This window comes from Harpegnathos saltator, unplaced genomic scaffold (assembly GCF_003227715.2).
Source record: "Harpegnathos saltator strain DR-91 unplaced genomic scaffold, Hsal_v8.6 scaffold217, whole genome shotgun sequence".
NCBI lineage: Eukaryota > Metazoa > Arthropoda > Insecta > Hymenoptera > Formicidae > Harpegnathos > Harpegnathos saltator.
This window is the reverse complement of record NW_020230003.1, coordinates 660,894-684,104: the sequence shown is the minus strand read 5'-3', so window position 1 is coordinate 684,104 and position 23,211 is coordinate 660,894. Positions and strand designations below refer to the sequence as shown.

The 23,211-nt window shown below is 37.7% G+C and overlaps 1 protein-coding gene across 3 annotated transcripts; it reads right to left on the bottom strand.

The window, feature by feature from the left end:
* Window positions 1–522: 522 nt before the first annotated feature.
* LOC112588435 (Kv channel-interacting protein 2-like) lies at window positions 523–15,468 on the bottom strand. Of its 3 annotated transcripts, none has more exons than XM_025298395.1 (4): window positions 15,278–15,468; window positions 1,273–1,529; window positions 693–891; window positions 523–576 (listed from the first exon to the last, which is right to left on the bottom strand). In XM_025298395.1, exons 2-4 carry the CDS (start codon window positions 1,476–1,478, stop codon window positions 529–531), a joined length of 453 nt encoding a protein of 150 aa, XP_025154180.1. In that variant the 5' UTR covers window positions 1,479–1,529; window positions 15,278–15,468; the 3' UTR covers window positions 523–528. The 3 variants fall into 3 exon arrangements, with proteins under 3 accessions (XP_025154180.1, XP_025154181.1, XP_025154182.1); XM_025298396.1 differs by lacking the exon at window positions 15,278–15,468 and adding an exon at window positions 11,294–11,362; XM_025298397.1 differs by lacking the exon at window positions 15,278–15,468 and adding an exon at window positions 9,911–10,275.
* Between the last annotated feature and the right edge of the window lie 7,743 nt (window positions 15,469–23,211).

Below are 23,211 nucleotides of genomic sequence, written 5' to 3'. Positions count from 1 at the left end.
ACTTCTGCACCATGTAATTTCTCTTTGTTAGATAAATTATTATTTATTATTATCGCCTCACTATATATTGTCTGTTTAAGAATAATTATTACGATTCTACCGATTATGCTGTTTTGTTTCAATAACATCCTCTGACAAAGTTGATAACGCGAGAAACGAGCTGGAGCATCAACAGCAAGTGATAGTGCAATCGGGAAAGCTCTTAGGAAAATATGGTAAATGCGAAGTCACCGATAAAGTATTACTTGCACTGGCCTTCGCGTTCTTCCTCGCCTGCGTGTTTTACATTTCACAAAAGAGACTGTTCTGAAAGCCCTTTGTATGTGATATTAATGAAATGGACTGATCATTTATGGTGATATCGCGACTGTAACATATTGCGCAGGAATTCTCACGATAAATGACATAGAAAATGTATGTACTATTTAAGAGGAGAAATCGGGTGACACGGGCTTTACAAGTATTTTAATGACTTTACGCGTGTGTGGATAAATTGCTCGTTAATCTCTGAAGGACGTTTTTATTCGGTCACCAAATCTTATTAAATAAACTCAACTGGTTGTATATAATGGTATCCTGTAAGAAGATAAAATATTTATTAAATTTCAAAATGTATACACGTTTTTACTATTCATTATCACTAAAATAACGATGTCGTATCGCGAGACGTTATGGAAACTAATTGCTCGTACATTTTTACAACCGCTTATGAATTCCTCCCTGGTGACTATTCCGTCTCTGTCTACGTTCATCTTCTTGAAGAACTTGTCCACTTGGATGTTAATTGCGGGCTGGATGGTCTGCGCGTCCTGCACCATCTCATAAATCGCGAATATTATGACCAACATTTCTCGCTTCGTGATACAACTGTCTCCATAAAAATCGTAGAATCTGATGAAAAGTAGGTCCAGAGAGTATTTCGCATGTTATGATCGTCGAGGTTATTGACTTCAATAAGTATTAGTGATCAAATATTTAATAAATATCCAATAATCAAGTAAAATTTCTATTGCGACTAATATTAACATTTTTAAATGTCACTTTTTAACTTTGAGTATTATTCCGAGGAAAAATGATTATATATGTAAATTTTCTCTGCACAGCCATCATTAAATAGCAAGAAAAAAGTACAAAGTGGTCAGTCTGTGCCCGAAGAAGTTACAGAAAATCAAACCGAACTTCTTAACTGACACGAAATAAAAATCTTTCAGGTTGCGCTCGAAAATGAGCCTGGAATCAGACAGTCCGTTATTAACAGCGATTACTGCTCACCCAAATATCCAAGAGAGCTGATCGACCATGCCGTTCACGATCGATGCTGTGGCATCCAGAAGATCGCTGAAGCTGACGAAACCGTCGCCGTTCTTATCGAAACTGTAGAAGACGATTTGCGTGCATCTGGTTGAGTTGGCCAATGGGAACAGTTTTTGGCGTATGCAGGTTTCAAATCGCCAGGCGTCACACTGTTTGCGCAGCATCTCCGCCGGCGGACCGAATCGTCGTCAGTCGCGAAAAGACGGGACTCTTAGCTGAAAATATTTGAGCGAACGTTAATTCAGAACGCGATGTCGTGAACTTCTCGCGAAGAAATGAGAAAGAGATCTTTCTTTCTAAGTATTCTCTTGACGCGTGAAAAATTGGTGGCAAGTTTTGATACTTTTTTTGTAATCTTTTCTCGTAAGTTCTTATAGTATATAACGATTATCGTGCGCGTGTTAGCTCGTTTCATGTAGTGAAAAGTAAAAATAAGAATTCTGAATAGTTTTGTATACTAATATTTCTTTCGTAGTCATAACATAAAAACTTATGCAATGTGACTTAACCCTTCCGTGTCTGACTTTTTTCTAGAAATAATCTGCGTCTAATTCACGTTTTACTAAAGGTTTTTAGAATTGCTGATTATGAATTTGTAGTCAAAATTTCAAAATTCAGAATAATACCTATAATTGTAAAATATTTATATAGAAATTATATAGAATACACAAGTCAATATGTTCCACCGCATATATTTCATTTCTCACCTTTCGTTTACATGTAAATAACGATAATTATGAATATCGTGATCTTATATGTATATATATTTATATAATAAATTACACAGTCTGTTTTATCAAATATTTATTTCTATATACACCTTTCCCTTTTTAAATGCAGAATTGTAATTAAAATTTAGCAATATATAAGTTAGGAGCCATTTAAAACCCAACGCACGTCGCCACCATCTCGATCAGCTGATTGAGTGCAAGGCTTGCTGTGGATTTGCTACCAATTTGCTCTCGTGTCTTGTGCGCAAGTGTTGCTCGGCGTTTGGTGCCTATTTGGTGCTAAGTTATGCGCTACAAAATTTGCGCGGTTTTTGCTGCAAATTTACTGCAAGTTGCCCCACATCAAGCCTTGACGTCAAAACACAATCCTAAAGAGGACATAGTTGCATATGGTTTTGGCATCAAGTTTTGATCGAATTTGTTGCCAATTTGCACTCAATTTGCACTCATTTTGCTCATTGGGTTAGTATAGTATATATTTGTTTCTATGATACTTTTTTATGTTTAGAATATTAATATTTACATCTGAATGTAGAATGGCGGATGATAAGAGACAGAAACAAATTCGTTTCTATTCAGATAAACATAACCGTCGTCTCATACAACAACAAACTGAAGCTATATACAGAACTTTTGGTGCATTAGAAAATCTGCTATCATCATTTATTCCTGTCTAACCAATTAATCCAAGTGGAAATGAGAGATTGATTCACACTAGTGATCAAGTATTGGAACATAGTGAATATGACAATGTTGATTATGACATATTGCAACTGCAGGATGAATATATAATATTTAAGTGTATAGTATATATATAGTACATAAGTATATATAAGTATTATTAATATAATATATATTAATAATATATTAATATATGTTTGTATTATATTGAGATGCATAAGTATAGTAATTTAGTAAAATTAGAATAATTGATAATTAAATTTAACATAAAAAGGAACATAATAATAATGACGCTAATATGCAGTAATAATAAATAAAATAATATTTAAAAATACATTAAAATTTTTATATTATTTAATATAATACTATTTTTATATATAATTATATATATACAATTATAAATGTTATATACAATTTTATATATAAGTTATAAACAAATTTTACATACAATTATAAATAAACAGTGTTTAAAATTATTTTTTATAAAAAATGAAAAGTAAAGACAAAATGATAATTAATATATTAGGTGTACAAATGAATAATCCAATTTTTTCAGCTACATTCAAGGTTTATTTTAAAAGAAAGTAAATTAAATTGTTCAATCAAAGTATTCACCGTTGCTTTCTATAATATTAAGCCATCTTTCAGGCAGCTGATGAATTCCATCTCAGAAAAATGTTACGTCTTTGGACACGATAAAGTCGTCAAGCCATTTTCGAATCTCATCCATTGATTGGAAGTGCATATCGGATAAGGCGTATTGCATCGACCGGAACAAGTGATCATCGGATGGAGCAATGTCTGGTGAATAGTCGGTTGCAGCCAGGTGCTACAAGACGTCCTAGCCAAGACTCATGGTGTCTTTTGTATTGGAAGCAATGTGTGGTCTGGCGTTATCATGGAACAATTTCACTGGACGTTCTCCTTTGCCAATATACGGGCGTTTTCGTTCCAATTCTTGACTCAAGCAGATTAATGGACGTTGGTAGCAGTCCGCAGTAACTGTTTCACCCGGTTCCAACAACTCATAACAAAGCATGCCCTTGATATCCCACCAAATGCAGAGAAGAACCTTCTTTCCGAAGCGATTTTGATGATTCACCGGAATTTAACCAAGACTTTCTGCGTTTCGGATTGTCATAGAGTATCCATTTCTCATCGCCCGTAACGATTTTCCACAAGAAAGACTTTCGACGCTGCTTATTGAGAAGAGAAAGACACGCTGCCACTCGTTGATTTTTGTTGGTTTCAGTGAGTTCATACGGAATCCATTTTCCTTCTTTCTGGATCTTTCCCATCTTATGTAGGCGTTTGGAAATCGTTTGCTGCGTTATTCCCAAGTGTCCTGCAAGCTCTTTTTGTGTTTGTGCCGAATTCTCAGCGAGCAGTTGTTCTAAATCATCATTATCGCACTTCGGAGGGCATCCAGGGCGTTGTTTGTCGATTAGACTGAAATTACCGTTTTTAAACCGCTTAAACCAAAATGCGCACGCATCGTACGATACAACACCTTTGCTGAGAAAGGAATAAATCGCTTCGCACGCTCTTGCAGCATTTTTTCCTTGTTGGAATTCGTAAAGAATGCAGTGTTGGATATGCACCTTATCTGTTGCCATTTTTGACTGTACTGAACTGAATACTTTTGAAGGTTATGTTGAGCCTTTCGCCAAACTATATGTTCTTTTTAATAGCTATATGCCAACATTACATAATCGCAAAAGGGCGGGAAAATCTATTCAATTTAGAATTGATTTCATAACTGCTTAAAATAATTTGGATTATTCTTTTGTACACCTAATACATACTATTCCACGCCTATGTTTATGTCGTTATATTACCTTTATTTAAATATTATTAAATATTAATCATACTTTTATTTAAATATTAATATCATGTATTACTTATTTTTGCAATTGCAGCAAATATATATATATATATATATATAAATAACAAGGACTTCCATTTCCGGCGACGAGTGAGTGAGATTAGTGAGTGACAGGGAGAGAATAGGGAAAGGTTATTAGTAGGAAGTAGTGAGAGTGGAGGAGAAGGGAAGGGTGCGAGAGATAGTGGGAGGGAGTAAAGTGGATGGTGAGAAAGGGCAGGAGGGGGGAGTAGCGGAGGAAGGAGAGTGGAGGAGTGAAAAGTCGGAGCAGGATATTGAGGTTAGGAAACGGGGAGAGAGAGAACGGAGGAGGGAGGCAGGAGGTAGAGAGAGGTGGTGCGAACTGGTGGAAGAGATGAGAATTAAGAGAGAGTCGCGGGAAATCCGAAAGGTGGTAAGGTGAAGAAGGGGAGGAAGGAGTGAGAAGGAGGATAGAGGAAGGAGGAAAAGGAAGGAAGGGGGGTGTAGAGGAGGGAAAGAGATGAGAGAAAAAGAGAGGGAGGTTGACAAATGCGGAACGGTTGAGGAGAGACAGCACGAGCAGTATGGGAAGTGTGAGAAGTTTTATAGAGATGATGTGGGAGGGGAGAAGGAAGATAAGGGGGGGAAGAAGAGGAGGATGAAGAGGAGAGGATAGATAAGAAGAATTTGAAGGTAGGAAGGCATCGAGAGGGGGATGAGGAGGGAGGAAGTGGGAAAGTAGAGGAGAAGGAGGGAGAAAGGGAGAAAGGAGGATGGATGAGAGAAGAGGAGATAAAGGAAATAATATGGAAATTGATGGAAGAAGTGAAAGGGTATAAAGAGGAAGTGAAGAGGGAGGGAGAGAGGAGGGAGAGAGAGAATAGGGAACTAAGGGAGGAATTGAGAAAGGAGAGAGAAGAGAGAAGGACGGAATGGAGTAGAGAGAGGAGGGAGAGGGAGGAAAAAATAAAGAAGATGGAGGAAAGGATGGAGAATGGGAGAAATGGGAGGAGAAAAGGAGGTAGGAGGGAGGAATAGGGGAGGAGGGAGGAAGAAGGATAAGGGAACTGGAGATAAGGGTAGATAAAAAGGAGAGGGAGGAAAGGAGAAGAAATGTGGCGGTGAGGGAGGTAGAAATGGGGGGAAAGGGGTAGAGGAGAATATTAAAGAGATATGGAAGAGATTGGAGCTGAAAGTAGATATGAGGGAGGTGAGGAGACTGGGGGAAGGGCAAAAAGAAGGGGAGGGAATGGTATTAGTAAAGCTAGGCAGTATGGAGGAAAAAAGGAAGGTGATGGAAGCGAAGAAGAAACTAAGAGGGAGGAAGGAAAGGATAGAGGACGATTTAACAAGGGAGGAGAGAAGGATGAAGTGGAGGATAGAAAGAGAGGCGGAGGCAGAAAGAAGAAAGGGAAAAAGGGTACAAGTGGAGTATTTGAAGATGTTGGTGGATGGGAAGATAAAGAGATGGGATGAGGGGGGGAAGTGGTGGGAGATGAAGGGAAACTGAAGGGGGGTGAGATGAAGGGAATGAGACAGATAAAAGGGATAAGAGGGATAAGTAAGAGGGATGAAGAGAAGGGAAAGGGAAGGGAGGAGGGAAAAGGGGAGGAGGTTTATAAGGTGGCATTTTGGAACGTGGCAGGGCTGGGGAATAAAGATAGGGAATTCTGGGAAGGACTGAAAGAGTGGGACATAATGGTTTTAATGGAGACGTGGATAGACGAAAGGGGGTGGGGAAGAGTGAGAAAGGAGTTGCCGAAAGGATATAGATGGGAATGTCAGGGAGCGAAGAGAAGGAATAGGAAAGGGAGGGCGATAGGGGGAATGGTGAAAGGAGCGAGGTAAGGGAGATGAGAAGGGAAGAGGAGGAAGAGATGGAGGGGATGTTGGTGAGGCATGTGAGAATGACAAAGGAATGTTGGATAATAATAGGGGTATACGTGATTAGGGATATGGAGGTAAAGTTGGAAAGGATGAAGAAGTGGGTGGAGGAAAAAGGGGAGAAGGGGAGAATGATAGTTGGGAGGGATTAAAACGCGAGGACAGGAAGGGAGGGAGGAGAAGTAGTGGGAGGGGGAAGAGGAGAGAGGGGAGGAAGGGAGCAGGAACTCCAAGGATGGGAAGATATGTAAGAACGGAAGGACGTTATGTGAATTTTTGGGAGAAAGAAGATGGTGAATATTAAATGGGAATACGAAGTGAGATGAGAAGAGTGAGTGGACGTACGTAGGAGGAGGGGGGTGTCAGTAGTAGATTATGTGATAAGAAACTGAGAGACAATGGAGAGGGTGGAGAGAATGGAAGTGGGAGAAAGAGTGGAGTCGGATCACCAGCCGGTAGTAGTGTGGATAAGAGGGGGAAGGGAGGAGGGAGGAGATAGGAAGAGAGTAAAAGAAGGGGGAGAAAAAAAATGGTGGACCAAGAAGGAACTAGAAGGATTCGGCGAGAAATTTAGGAAAGGGGAGAGAAGAGAGGAGAGAGTACAAGAGGAATGGAGGAGATTAGAGGGGGGATAAGAAGAACTTTTGAGAGGGATGAAGGGGAAAGAGAGGAGGAAAGAGGGGAGAGGATAATGGGATGAAGAATGTAGGAAGGCGAAGAGAAGGTTGAGGGAAGAGCTGAGGGAATGGAGGAAAAGGGGAGTAGATGGAGAAAAATATAGGAAAGAGAGGCTAAAGTATAAGAAGATATGCGAGGAGAAGAAGAGGGAGCATTGGATGAGGGAGGTGGAGAAGAGGTGGAAAGAGGGGGGTGAAGGAGAGGAAGGAGAGATAGAAAGAGCGGCGGAAACGGAAGTTGAGGTATGAAAGGAAAGGAATGGAGAGTGAGAGGGAGGGAGTGAGTGGGGGAATGAGAGTGGGCATGAGGAGTATTCTCTCTCTCTCGCGTGCGAGCGGAGATTAGTTGTAAGAATAGATTTAAGGAAGTAGATTATAAAAGATAGGGGGAAGGGAAGAAATGTAACCTCAAGGGGAATCAATAAAGTACTAATATAAATAACAATATTGAAATATTTCGTACATTTATAATATTTATGTAAACCCAAATTATATATATCCAATTTTATTTTATTTCAGAATTGAAGCAATATGCCAAAAACTAAAAATACTCCAAAAATTTCATTAACATCTTTCATTAAGTTATGAAAGTAGGTATATTTTTTATTTTAAAAGAATAATTATATAACTGTTACATAATATTTACTGAATCAATATTAATAAGCCATACATTCATATTTTTATTTACATGATAATTGTCCTGACAAACAATATATCAACATCATTTTGTAAACATGTATATGTTCCTCTTATGAAATAAGATTCATGAATTATCGTGCATAGTAAAGTTGTGATGTCTAAATCTGCTGTCGTGATTGAATACTTCCCAGTTAACTATTTATTTACAGATTGCAAACCATTAGAAAGCAATTTTTTGCCAAATGATGCTGTCAAATCCAGGGTTTACTGTGTCTTCATTTAATTTGTGTTTTGGCGACAAAGTCTATTGGCAGGAATTTTCACCAGATTGATGGCACAAACCGCATATAAAACTTGCTGCCAATCGAGTCTGTCCTATTTCTACCACCAATCTGGTCTGAATTGCCTGTTAACGAGCTTTGTTGCATTTTTGACGGCAGTTTGGCAACATAATTTGTTATAACAAATCCTATATAATATTTATTGTCTTTCTGGCATTACAAATTTGTTGCATGCTCTGCTAAAAATTTGTTGCAGCAGATTTTATTATTTGGGTTCCTATTTGAATAATAGTGAATTATCTCACGCGATCATTCACTAACCTTTTAATAATTCATAAATCAACAGAAAATTTTGGAAAAGTGATATGATAAGTTTTTAGTCTGTTTCTGTATCTACAAGTACTATAACAATCTAAAAGTACACGATGGCAGGCATCGTTATTAAAGTTCACCTACTATATCACGCGTGATCGTTTGCCAACTTTCTTAAATTAGTAATTCAAAATGTAATAGAATTCTTTGCACCATGATTTAGAAAATTTCTGTTCAGTTTTATTTAATCCACATGTACATGATGCATGAAACACTTGTTTTTTTATCTATTCATCTTTGTCGTTTCAGATTTTACGATAGAACAAGTGAAAAGAGAGATATAAAGAAGCCGCAAAAGCTTGTATCTACTGAATCTGAAAATGAGGAAAAAATAAAGAATATTAAGAATAAGTCAAGTATACAAACATCGATAAAGAAAATTAAAAAAATATGTTGATGAGAATAAATCACCAAATATAAACTCGGTAACTGAAATATCTGCAAAACCGAAGATTATATCAGAAAAAGTAATAACACCTGCATCATCAATAGAACTTCAGAATGAAACTCAGCGTAATAAAAATGCTAAGTTTCTTGTTTCCAAGCAAATCAGGACTGATGCAAAAAATGAATGAAATAATGAAAAAAATACTAGGCTACTGACAAGGAAACGGTCGGGGGCGTCCCTCACCGATTTGAATGGGCATTGGATATGTTGTAGAGGATCAAAAAATATTAGACACGTATTTTTTTATATGTGCTTATCTCGAGGTTTAGGGGTTGAAATCACCCCTTGAAAAGAACGGATTTTTTCGTTTTTATCAAATATCTTCTAAAATATGAGAGATATGAAAACATAGTAAATGTAAGAGTTTTACAGTATTTGATGCTCTTTGCACCTGTCAATTCAAATTTTTCAAAATATCAAATTTACCCCCCCGCTCCCCCCTCCACTCATTATTTTCGCAAAATTCAAAAATATTGTAAGGACAAAAATTAAAGAGCATTGAATTCCGAGTCCAACCATATATAATAATGTTACTTCCCGAGATACGGACTTTTCGAAAAATAGATGGAAATGTCCGTGTATACCCGTAACACGCTATGCACAGCGCCTACCTCACTTGATAATATACGCAACATGTCCTCTTCGAATTTCTTTCGAATAATAGGCGATTAATACCGATACGGAGAATATGTAATCATAAAACATTTCAATATATAATAACGTTATTAATAACAATCATAGATTTATACACAACAATATTTCTATGCTTTGTTTTTATAAAAAGATATACGTATACGCTCTATGAAAGTTAGATTTTATATATGATAAGTTTGTGTGTCTATTTTTGTGGTGGTTGACGTAAGTACTATGACGGAAGTGATACATGAATTGCAAAATCAATCATGTTTATTAACGCGGCGTTTCCATCGAATCTATGACTCGTGAAAAACGCCGCATTCATGAAATCATACGTGATTGCATAATTATATCTGATATGATATGATATTGATAACGTAATTATTTTCACGTACACGCACCATATATACACATACACATCTACAATCGTGAAAGTGTTGTGCCGTCGTATTATTGTCATATCTTCTTTCCATCCTGTTTACTTTCGATTTTGTCATAGTTCTAATAATAGATGAATATCAAGTGTCGTAGACGTTACAGTTATGTGAGCTATTTAAAGTGCTGGAAAGCAGCCACTTTGTGCGACGCAAATCATGAGTAAGTGTAATATATAGAGATACATTTCATATGATATATAAGCAGTAGTACAAGCTAGTGTCGCAGTAAGTATCCATCGTTTCACGACGTATCATTTGTGAGCGCAAATTTATAAGTACATATTGCTTTCTCTCTATGTGTGTGTTTAAAACTTCTTTTAATACATTCTTTGTTAAATATATAAGTATTTATTATTAACTGATATTATTATTTTATATTTATTATTATTATTTATTATTATTACTAACTGATATTATTATTTTATATTTATTATTACATATCTTGTCACTCTCTATTTTATATTATTGGAATTGCAATAGTTTGTCGAGTTATCAGTAATGTGATAATGTACGGAAAAATGGAAGCGAAATTGAGCAAAAGTTAAATTATAAATTATATATAATAATGATTAATAATCAAAGAAAATTTCTATTAATTTGAAGAAAAAATATGTGTAGTTATTTCAATTTCAGAATATCTACATACGTAAATATAGAGCTGTCTTTCCGTTTTCACGACATTAATTTATTCTGGATTCACTACATACAGGGTGTTATAAAAGTCCTGGAAGAGCAGATAACTCGAAAAATATGAGTCCTAAAAAAATGCGAAGTACTGGGTTTTTATGATTTTTCCCTGGCTATCTGACGATGACCTAGGATTTGACCTTGACAATGATCTTGAAGGTCATTTCAAGGTCAGGTCAATTTTTTTAAATGGTACCCCATACTTTTGACCCCAGAAATGAAAATAGTGGAAAATTTTATGTTCGGATATGACCTTGAGCACTGCCAAATTTGACCTCTGAAGGTTACATAAAGGTCTAAGCTTGTTTTAGGATGAAAACGCGAATATCTTCGAAAATGCACCTGCTAGGGAACGATATTACGCATAAGAATAAGAATATAGAGGTCAACGAGGGACATTAAGCCGTGACCTTGCCCTTATTCTCAAGCTCATGAGTTAAGATTATTATTAAGGTCAAACTGGACTTTTTTAGGACTGAAATCCATACTTTTGACCTAAAAGTGTCAAGATTAAAAAATTTTACGTTCGGATATGACGTTTCCAACCTTGACGTTGTTCTTAAGGTTATGTGTCAGTCATATCAAGGTCAATTAATTTCTTTAGGCTGGGAACACATACTTTTACCCTCCATTAATGTGAAGAGTGAAATTTTACCTTACCTTCGCCTTCATTACGAAAGTTTTCATTGAACAGCAATCTCACTTCACTGTATGACCTTTGTCTATCCCCCCATCCTCTCATCATCAATAGCGAAACTCTCTCATGCTCTGTAACAGAAGCCATTTGGAATTGAAAACAAAAAATTAGCAAAAATTTGATATAAAAAATTCGGTTTCTTTACCTTTAAATAAAAATAATAAGTAATGTACCATTGATCGTGAATAATAATATGATAATAATTCAAAACGGACTAGAATGACATCAAAACTTGTTAAATTGATGAAAACTCAAAAGCAATCTATTATCTGTTTGACACTGATAGAATCGAGACAAATAAAAACCTTGAAGCATATACTTTATCGATGGCGTATAAATTTTTCGGATACCGATCCTGGGATTTTTGAGCTCGCTAAAACCGAATCCGACGTCGGATTTTGCAAATTCAAGATGGCCGATTCAAAATAGCAGCCGATATTTAAGAATAACAAAAATTGGATCTCGTTTAAGGAGTTTTTGAAGTCGTTTCTGAAATCGAATCCTACGTTGGATTTTACAAATTCAAGATGACCGATCCAAAATGGCGCCCGATATCGAGGAATTACCAACAATCGGAGTGTGACCTCGTACGTAACGTAAAATCTCATTCTTCACATTATGGAGGAGGGGGGGTAAACGTATGTGTTTCCAGCCTCAAAAATTAATTGACCTTGATATGACTGACACATAACCTTAAGAACAAGGTCAAGGTTGAAATAGTCATATCCGAACGTAAAATTGTTCAATCTTGACACTTTTAGGTCAAAAGTATGGATTTTCAGTCCGAAAAAGTCCGGTTTGACCTTAATAATAATCTTAACTCATGACCTTGAGAATAAGGGCAAGGTCACGGCTGAATGTCCCTCGTTGACTTCTACATTCTTATTCTTATGCGTAATATCGCTTCCTAGCAGGTGCATTTTCGAAGATATTCGCGTTTTCATCCTAAAACAAGCTTAGACCTTTATGTGACCTTCAGAGGTCAAATTTGGCAGTGTTCAAGGTCATATCCGAACGTAAAATTTCCCGCTCTTTTCATTTATGAGGTCAAAAGTATGGGGTACCATTTAAAAATTGACCTGACCTTGAAATGACCTTCAAGGTCATTGTCAAAGTCAAATCCAAGGTCACCGTCAGCCGATAACCAGGAAAAAATCATAAAAACCCAGTATTTCGCATCTTTTCTAGAACTCATATTTTTCGAGTTATTCTGCTCTTCCGGGACTTTTATAACACCCTGTATATTTGACAGAGAGAAGAAGCGGCATCAGGATTAACATAAGAAAATCACTGCATTAATTATAAAGTGTGTTTTATTTTATATATTATTTTATATATCATAGTTCGAGAAAAATATTCCATTTTAATATTTTTCAGAATGATGCAATTTAATCCCTTGGATGTTATAATGTTACTCTATACAACTTTCATTGCTCTTAACTTTCCACAAAGTCCGATAACTCCAAAAGAAGTAGAAGTGAAGGAGAAGATTGAATATTTGTTAAAAGAAATAGAAAATGAAGAGGAATTTGAAATAGAAGAGGAAGAAACTTTAGATTTTTACAATACATATGAAGTTCCATAAGCGTAAAATATTGATTTATTAGAGGAAAATGAAAGAAAAGAATATCTCCCGGAAAAAGTTATTTGTAGCTCCGTTGAAGCAGGAATATCAAATGATTATAAAAGGCAAGCTGTGGAATACTGGAAGAGCGGTAAAACAGGACCAAGATCGCTTGAAGGAGTTAAAAGAAGATATAGAAAAGTAACATCGATGCGACAATTACGACAATGGGAGGACCAAATCAGTGCAGGTGGCAGCAGAGATGAAAAATTAAAAAGAATTTCTGAATATACAGAGTGTTGCACAGACATACAGTTCAGTATGACGGGTTGCGTGCCCTTCAGGCGCGCGCGCGTGGCCGATAATGCAGGGCTTACCGATAAAATGACATGCCTACTTTATCCAATAAAGTGTGCAGTGCTTATAATTATTACGATCGCAACGGATTTGCACTGCATATATAAATATAATTTAAAAGATTAAAAAATTATATATATATATATGCACGGAATAATTAAAATTAATAAGTAAGAGGATAAAAGAATATTTTTCGTTTAACATAATTTCTTAACCTTTTCTGGCGTTAGAAATTTTTATAAAAATTAGAGATTATAGAGAAAAAAGTTAAGGTGTTATAACCGAAAAAGTCCGGTTTGACCTTAATAATAATCTTAACTCATGAGTTTGAGAATAAGGGCAAGGTCACGGCTTAATGTCCCTCGTTGACCTCTATATTCTTATTCTTATGCGTAATATCGTTCCCTAGCAGGTGCATTTTCGAAGATATTCGCGTTTTCATCCTAAAACAAGCTTAGACCTTTATGTAACCTTCAGAGGTCAAATTTGGCAGTGCTCAAGGTCATATCCGAACATAAAATTTTCCACTATTTTCATTTCTGGGGTCAAAAGTATGGGGTACCATTTAAAAAAATTGACCTGACCTTGAAATGACCTTCAAGATCATTGTCAAGGTCAAATCCTAGGTCATCGTCAGATAGCCAGGGAAAAATCATAAAAACCCAGTACTTCGCATTTTTTTAGGACTCATATTTTTCGAGTTATCTGCTCTTCCAGGACTTTTATAACACCCTGTATGTAGTGAATCCAGAATAAATTAATGTCGTGAAAACGGAAAGACAGCTCTATATTTACGTATGTAGATATTCTGAAATTGAAATAACTACACATATTTTTTCTTCAAATTAATAGAAATTTTCTTTGATTATTAATCATTATTATATATAATTTATAATTTAACTTTTGCTCAATTTCGCTTCCATTTTTCCGTACATTATCACATTACTGATAACTCGACAAACTATTGCAATTCCAATAATATAAAATAGAGAGTGACAAGATATGTAATAATAAATATAAAATAATAATATCAGTTAGTAATAATAATAAATAATAATAATAAATATAAAATAATAATATCAGTTAATAATAAATACTTATATATTTAACAAAGAATGTATTAAAAGAAGTTTTAAACACACACATAGAGAGAAAGCAATATGTACTTATAAATTTGCGCTCACAAATGATACGTCGTGAAACGATGGATACTTACTGCGACACTAGCTTGTACTACTGCTTATATATCATATGAAATGTATCTCTATATATTACACTTACTCATGATTTGCGTCGCACAAAGTGGCTGCTTTCCAGCACTTTAAATAGCTCACATAACTGTAACGTCTACGACACTTGATATTCATCTATTATTAGAACTATGACAAAATCGAAAGTAAACAGGATGGAAAGAAGATATGACAATAATACGACGGCACAACACTTTCACGATTGTAGATGTGTATGTGTATATATGGTGCGTGTACGTGAAAATAATTACGTTATCAATATCATATCATATCAGATATAATTATGCAATCACGTATGATTTCATGAATGCGGCGTTTTTCACGAGTCATAGATTCGATGGAAACGCCGCGTTAATAAACATGATTGATTTTGCAATTCATGTATCACTTCCGTCATAGTACTTACGTCAACCACCACAAAAATAGACACACAAACTTATCATATATAAAATCTAACTTTCATAGAGCGTATACGTATATCTTTTTATAAAAACAAAGCATAGAAATATTGTTGTGTATAAATCTATGATTGTTATTAATAACGTTATTATATATTGAAATGTTTTATGATTACATATTCTCCGTATCGGTATTAATCGCCTATTATTCGAAAGAAATTCGAAGAGGACATGTTGCGTATATTATCAAGTGAGGTAGGCGCTGTGCATAGCGTGTTACGGGTATACACGGACATTTCATATCTCCCTCCTCCGTTCCCTCTCAACCCCGTTTCCTAACCTCAATATCCTGCTCCGCCTTTGCATTCCTCCACTCACCTTCCTCCGCTACTCCCCCCTCCTGCCCTTTCTCAACCTCAACCTTTCACCCTCCCGTAGTCTCCAACACCCTTCCCTTCCCCTCCACTCTCATTACTTCCCACTAATAACCTTTCCCTATTCTCTCCCTATCACTCACTATTCTCACTCACTCGTCGCCGGAAACGGAAGTCTCTGTTTTGTGTTATAGATGTGTTATAAATATATATCATATACGTTATAGATGTTTAAATATATAACAAGGTATATACAAAGTGTTTAAACAGAAAAAGATAGTAAAATATCAAAACCACAATAAAATACACAAGGTATGAAAAATAATATGAAATTATAAAAAATAATATTGCAAAATATAAAGAGATAAGTATTACCATCAATAATACAGCCAGTTCACACGATTGACTTTAATCCGTTATTTTCTTCTGAATACTGACTTGATATGTCACCTATATCAGGATTTTACGTTAAACTATGGAATTCATAAATAATCCAGCAATATATGTTACATACACACACACACACACACACACACACACGCACACACGCACACACGCACACACGCACACACGCGCACACGCACACACGCACACACACACACACACACACACACAGGGTGTTTGATAGCTGATCATGCAGACTAAAGTTGGAGACAGATTGGGTGTAGCCGAGAAGAAAAGTTATGTACCATAATGTCAAATAGGCAATAGTTATCGAGTTATTAATTAAAACATGTGAGCCAACGAGCGCGTAGAGAGCGGAGGGCGACCGCAGTAAGCACATAGACATTTGATACAGGCGGAGTCAGCGAGTGTCGGTAGGCGGGCGCGCGCGGTGAGGGGCAACGTAAACAACAAGAGGCGAACGCGCGCGACGAGGAGCGAGCGAGCGCGAACGACGAGGAGCGATCGAGCGCAAGCGACAAGAGGCCAGCGAGCGCGAACGACGAGGAGCGAGCGATCGCCTCTTGTCGCTTATATTGCCCCTCGCCGCGCGCGCTTGCCTACCGCCACTCACTGACTCCGCCTGTATCAAATGTCTAAGTGCTTACTGCGGCCGCCCTCCGCTCTCTACGCGCTTGTCGGCACACATGTTTTAATTAATAACTCGATAACTATTGCCAATTTGACATTATGTTACATGACTTTTCTTCTCGGCTACATCCAATCTATCTCCAACTTTTGTCTGCATGATCAGCTATCAAACATCCTGTATGTATACAGGGTGTCCCATTTAACCAGACAAATCGTAATATCTGGAAAACTGTATGTCGGATCAAAAAAGTGTGTGATGATATTTGTTCGTCTCGGAGGGGGACATCCAATGATAACCCATCCATAATAAATGATACGTCTGAAAAAAAACGTCTTTATGACATCATAATTTAAAAGTCTTTAAGACGTCTTAAAAAAGACGTAATTAGACGTAATAATTCATTTGTCTAAAAGACGTCTGGAAAAAGACATCATTATGACATCATAATTTAAAAGTCTTAAAGACGTCTCAAATAAGAAGTCTAAAAGACGTCTTAAACAAATCGTCTTAAAGACGTCTCAAATAAGAAGTCTAAAAGACGTCCTAAACAAATTGTCTTAAAGACGTCTCAAATAACACATCTAAAAGACGTTTTTGAACAATGTCTTAAAGACATTTGAAATAAGATGTCTTTTAGACGTCTTTTGGGCAACGTCTTAAAGACATTCGAAATTAGACGTCTTTTAGACGTCTTTTGATAACGTCTTATAGACGTCTAGAATAAGACGTATTTAAGGGGATCCTGCAGTCGTCTGTTTTACCGATAAATTGACTCAATTTTCTCAAACACTATTCTTTTTATTAGCTATACAGATTGAAAAATCCTTTTATACAGCGAAAATACTTATAATAACGAAGTACGGAACACAAAGTTTTATGTAAAATTCAATGAAAAATTACAAAATTACAGTTTTGTTATCATGTTTTGTGTCAGCTCGTAACTTTACTTATTAATTATAAAAGTTCTGCAGTTTATCCATGCAAAAGCTTTTGCTTCCGTACTAGCCATGAAAATGAATATGAAATGAATATGAAAGAATAAAACTGAAGTAACAGAAATGAGCTTAGAAGTCAGTGTAAAAAAAATAATGTTTGAGAAAAATGTAATGCATACGGAATTGTGTTTGCTACATTTTTGGATAAAACAGAACAGTAGATTAGTTCCGCATAATCATGATCGATGGAGCTGCAGGCAGACACATGTGGGGACTTTGAGCTCCCCAAAAGCGCACGCATCCGTTTTCCGTGCGGCGCTATAGAGCGCGCGCAAGTGTCACTCGTGCGGGAAAAAAGACCAACGAGCAGTAACCGTTGGAAGCGCACACAGAGCTCACGAATATACGATCGCTAGTTCATAGCTTAGTCATTCTTTCTTTGTCGTGTGTGACACCGCGATTTCTGCACGCGGTCGCGATTGTGCGAGAGCGGGCAGGCAGGAGCATCGGCTCCGTTCGACACACACACATATACATATGAGTCCCGCTGTGGCTCATATGTCGTGCGAGCGCAGAGAGCTATTTTTCTGTATTGTAGACGAATAAGTTGTACCTGTGACTCACGTGCTCTGCAGCTGGCAGGCACGTGCGCAATAAAGGGACCAAAGAAGAACACGCCTAGGTTAATTTAAGAACCTACCCTCCACTTGCATCGGCGAGAGAGCAAGAGGACACAAAAAACCTAAACACAATTGTACTATCTTTGTCTGTTTCATGCGTGGAGTAATGTTATGACAAGGAAACTGTAATTGTAAAATTTTTCATTGAATTTTACATAAAACTTTGTCTTCCGGCCTTCGTTATTATAAGTACTTTCATTCTGCAAAAGGATTTTTCAATATGTACAGCTAATAAAAAGATTAGTGTTTGAAATTCTCTCATATCTTCGTTCCCTCGATCGCACTCGCATTAGGTTGCATTCACAATCAGTCGGAAGACGTTGTTATATTCCACACGTATGTCGTACACACCAAACACAACCTCACATGTAATGTCTTAAATTAAATTAGCTATATATTAGGTGCGCAACTAAGTTCTCGCTGTTTTTTTGATGAAAATGCAACTTTATTGTGAAAAAATGGTTACAAATGAATCATTCAAAATATTGCCCATCGCTTGCGACAACTTTTTCCCATCTTTCTGGCAGAGCTCGAATACCGTCACGATAGAAATGTTCGTCTTTTGAGGCTATCCACGAATCAAGCCATTTTGAGATGTCTTCATATGACCGGAACTGCTGATTAGCCAGACCATGTGCCATCGAACGGAACAAGTAATAATCGGACGGCGCAATATCTGGGGAATATGGCGGGTGGGGTAGGACTTCCCATTTGAGCGTTTCTAAGTAGGTTTTAACGGGTTTGGCAACGTGAGGCCGAGCGTTGTCATACTGTAGAATCACTTTTTCGTGCCTCTGCTCGTATTGTGGCCGCTTTTCGTGCAGTGCTCGGCTCAATCGCATCAATTGAGTTCGATACCGTTCCCCAGTGATGGTTTCGTTCGGTTTCAACAGCTCATAATAAATAACACCGCCCTGGTCCCACCAAATATACAGCAAAACCTTCGCAGCGTGAATATTCGGCCGAGCCGACGAGGTAGAAGCATGACCGGGCAGTCCCCATGATTTTGTTCTCTTTGGGTTGCTGTAATGAATCCATTTTTCATCACCCGTAACGATGCGATGAAGAAAACCCTTCCTTTTTTGCCGCTGGAGCAGTTGTTCACAGGCGAAAAAACGACGCTCAACGTCTCTTGGCTTCAAATCATAAGGAACCCAAGTTCCTTGTTTTTGAATCATTCCCAACGCATGCAATCGCTTGGAAATGGCTTGGCGGGTAACTCCTAATGCTGAAGCAAGCTCTTTTTGCGTTTGGCACGGATCCTCATCGAGCAATGCCTCCAATTCAGTGTCTTCGAAGGTTTTTGGCCTTCCTTCACGCGAACGGTCGTCAACATCGAAATCACCGTCTTTGAAGCGACGGAACCAATCACGGCACGTTGTTTCACTTAGAGCAGCATCTCCGTAAACTTTTTGGAGTTCTCGATGCGCTTCAGCCGCCGTTTTCTTCGAATGAAAGAAGAAAAGCAACACTTCCCGCAAATGACGATTATTTGGCACAAAATAAGACATTTTCACACAACCAAAAGTATATGATGCAAAAACAAAATCACTAATATGTCAAAGCGGTTTGTTTACCATATGTCTAAGCTTGGTTCATGACGTTTTGGTTATGTCACAATCGACCAGCACTTACTACTGGGACCATCTCTTGAAAAATAGCGGGAACTTAGTTGCGCACCTAATATATATATATATGTAATTTAATTTATAATTTATATGTATGTATGTATATACAGGGCGCACGATTTCTTTGAAGACATTGAAATATCTCGAGAACTATGCATTGGATAAAAAAAGTGGTTAATGAAAGTTGTTAGTCCCCTCGAAGGGGGACATCCAATGATACCAAACTCGACCTCCCACCCCACCCCGTGGGGGTGCGGGTTGGGGGCAACCTTGAAATGTTAAATGGAAATCCCCATTTTTATTGCAGATACGGATTCTACGCCACAAAATACGTAAATTTTGTCCGAAACTTTTTTTTTTGATTCGTGATAGATGGCGCTGTAATCGCAAAAAATTATATTTTCCGCAATTCTCCAGAAATGATCATTGGATTGAGAAATAAAAAATACCTGTTCAATATTTTTAAAGAACATAATAAAAGTTATTCCCCTCCCCCATCCTCTCGGGGTAGGATGGGTGGTAACGTTCAAATCTCAAATGGGAACCCGAATCAAAAAGGGAACTGCTCGACGCGCCACTGTGGGTGTATGGCGAACTACGGCTTATTATAAAAGGCAGTGCAATGCGGTCCCAATGCGGTCCCCAAATGTGGGTCCCCATTTGAGATTTGAACGTTATCACCTACTCTACCCCGAGAGGATGGGGGGGGAATAACTTTTATTATGTTCTTTAAAAATATTGAACAGGTATTTTTTATTTCTCAATCCAATGATCATTTCTGGAGAATTGCGGAAAATATAATTTTTTGCGATTACAGCGCCATCTATCACGAATAAAAAAAAAGTTTCGGACAAAATTTACGCATTTTGTGGCGTAGAATCCGTATCTTCCATAAAAATGGGGGTTTTCATTTAAGATTTCAAAGTTGCCCCCAACCCCCACCCCCAGGGGGTCGGATGGGAGGTCGAGTTTGGTATCATTGGATGTCCCCCTTCGAGACTAACAACTTTCATTAACCACTTTTTTTATCCAATGCACAGTTCTCGAGATATTTCAATGTCTTCAGATAAATCGTGCATCCTGTATATGCGAGGTGAAGCGATTGTCAAGATGTTCAGTGAGCAGCGACATGTCGCGCTGTCTCCTTTTCGTATTTTTTCATATATATATTTTCTCACAGACTTTGGACAAACGTGTGTGTGCTGCGTTGTCAATTCTTCTTTTCTATACATAGATCTTATATGAATGTGAATGCGACGCTGCCAATATTTTCTTATTCTCCGAAATATGCTTTTTGCTACTGTTTCTCCGATTCTTCGACTTGTTGGTATATACGGTATAACATAATACAGAATAATTTATGCAATGAATAATATTCCACAGAAATTATGCTTCGGAAGATTTAGAGGGATATATTATATAATGCTGAGCTGTGAAATTTTTATGAGGATTTATAAATTTAAAATAAGTTCAATAACAGTTTAAAAAAAATAGTACGTTAGATTTTACATGATCCGGCTGCTTACATATCGTTTCATTTTATTTTCATTCTCTTTTTCACACTCTCTCCCTCTCCCCCTCTCTAAATTTCAAACTGTATACGCCTAATACATCGTATGTTAGAGTCGGATATTATACTTATATTACACTACAGGGATTATTTTTATGATTTAAAATATTTATTCTAAACTTTATATGAATCAGCTAGAATGGCGCGCGCGTAAATAAAAGAGACAGAGAGGGAGAGAGAGAGAGAGAGAGAGAGAGAGAGAGAGAGAGAGAGAGAGAGAGAGAGAGAGAGAGAGAGAGAGAGAGAGAGGGAGGGAGGGAGGGAGGGAGGGAGAGAGAGAGAGAGGGAGGGAGAGGGAGGGAGAGAGTGTGAGAGAGAGTGAGGGAGAGAGTGTGAGAGAGAGAAGCAGGGAGGGAGAGAGGGGGAGAGAGAATGTGAGAGAGTGGGAGGGGGAGAGGTTTGGGGATAGCGGGTGAGAGTAGAAGGAAGGTTAGAGAAAAAGGAGAGTATGAGGGTGAGAGTGTGAAAAAGAGGGGAGGAGGGAGGGAGGGAGGGAGGGAGGGAGGGAGAGAGAGGAGAGTGTGAGGGAGAGTGTGAGAAAAAGGGGAAGAGAGGGAGAGAGGCAGAGAGGGAGAGGGATGAGTGAGTGAGTGAAAAAGAAATGATAAGGTTGATAGTCAAAAAGTAGGGAACGTTATCATCTGTTACCGACGTTAGTGAATTTTGTTATACATGTGTATATACAGAGTATCTTAAAAATGCCGGACCCCCAGGATAACTTTGCAGGATCAAGTTTTCATGAAAAACTTTAAAGACAAAAGTTGTAGAAAATCGAGTGACGGATTTGATGGTGACCATGAATTTGGCATTGGCCATGACCTTCAAGGTCATTTGGAAGTTAACATACGTTTTTTAAATGGGAACCCTTATTTTTTATTACGCTGTTTTTTATCTCTCCCTCCCTCCCTCCCTCTCTCTCTCACTCTCTCTCTCTCTCTCTCTCCCTCTCTCACACATACTCTCTGTCGCACTCTTTCTTCCTCACACTCTCTCTCTCTCTCACACTCTCCTCTCTCTCTCACACTCTTCTCTCTTTTACAATCTCTCTCACTCACATTTTCGCTCTCTCACACTCTCTCTTTGTCACACTCCCTATTTCTCACAATCTCTCTCCCACACTCTTTCTCTCACACACTCTCTCTCACAAAATCTCTCTCTCATACTCTCTCCCTCTCTCTCTCATACTCTCTCTTTCTTCCTCTCTCACACTCTCTCTCTCTTACTCTCTTTCACTTGCTCTCTGTCTCTTTCCCTCTCTCTCTCTCTCTCTCTCTCTATCTCTCTCACACTCTCTTCTCTCTTACACTCTCTCTCACTCACACTCTCACTCTCTCCCTCCCCCCTCTCACTCACTCTCTCTCTCTCCCCCTCTCTCACACTCTCTCTTTGTCACACTCCCTATCTCTCACACGCTCTTTCCCACACTTTTTCTTTCACATACTCTCTCTCACAAAATCTCTCTCTCATACTCTCTCACTCACACTCTCTCTTTCTCTCTCTCATACTCTCTCCCTCTCCCTCTCTCCCACTCTGTCCTTCTTTCTTTGTCTCTCTCTCACACACTCTCTCTTATACTCCCTCTCTCACACTCTCTCTCCCTCACACTCTCCTCTCTCTCATATTCTCCCCTCTCTTACATTCTCTCTCTCTCTCTCTCACTCTCTCTCTCTCTCTCTTTCTCTCTCTCTCACCCTCTCTCTCACACACCCTCTGCCTCTCTCACACTCTCTCTGTCTCTCTCATCCTCTCTCTCTCACACTTTATCAAAGCCCTTTCGCATAGTCAAAATACGTGCAAAGATGAAGCGAAACATTGCCTTGCAAAGGATTTGAAATTCAGTCCAGTCAGTGCGACGTAAATTTTCAATTACACATAAAATTTTTCTAGGCCGATATAGAATATTAATTTCATATTGAGCATTGCTCCGTTTCATATTCCCACACATGTACTTTATCTTTATAAAAATATTCTCAATTCGGCGCATCGAATTTTTCATCATTTTTCCAAGATGTTTCTTATTATTCTTTTTTATTTTCGTACGAATATTTATTATGCGAAGCGAAAAGGTTTTCAATTTGGTACAGTCAGG

Bases quoted from the DNA above. Each gene is read 5' to 3' on its own strand.
- LOC112588435 (XM_025298395.1), bottom strand. From the start codon at position 1,478: ATGCTGCGCAAACAGTGTGACGCCTGGCGATTTGAAACCTGCATACGC. The intron at 892-1,272 runs GTGAGCAGTAAT...ACTTTTCATCAG, and splicing joins CAGCTCTCTTGGATATTTGG to ATTCTACGATTTTTATGGAG. The intron at 577-692 runs GTACGAGCAATT...ATCTTCTTACAG, and splicing joins TCATAAGCGGTTGTAAAAAT to GATACCATTATATACAACCA.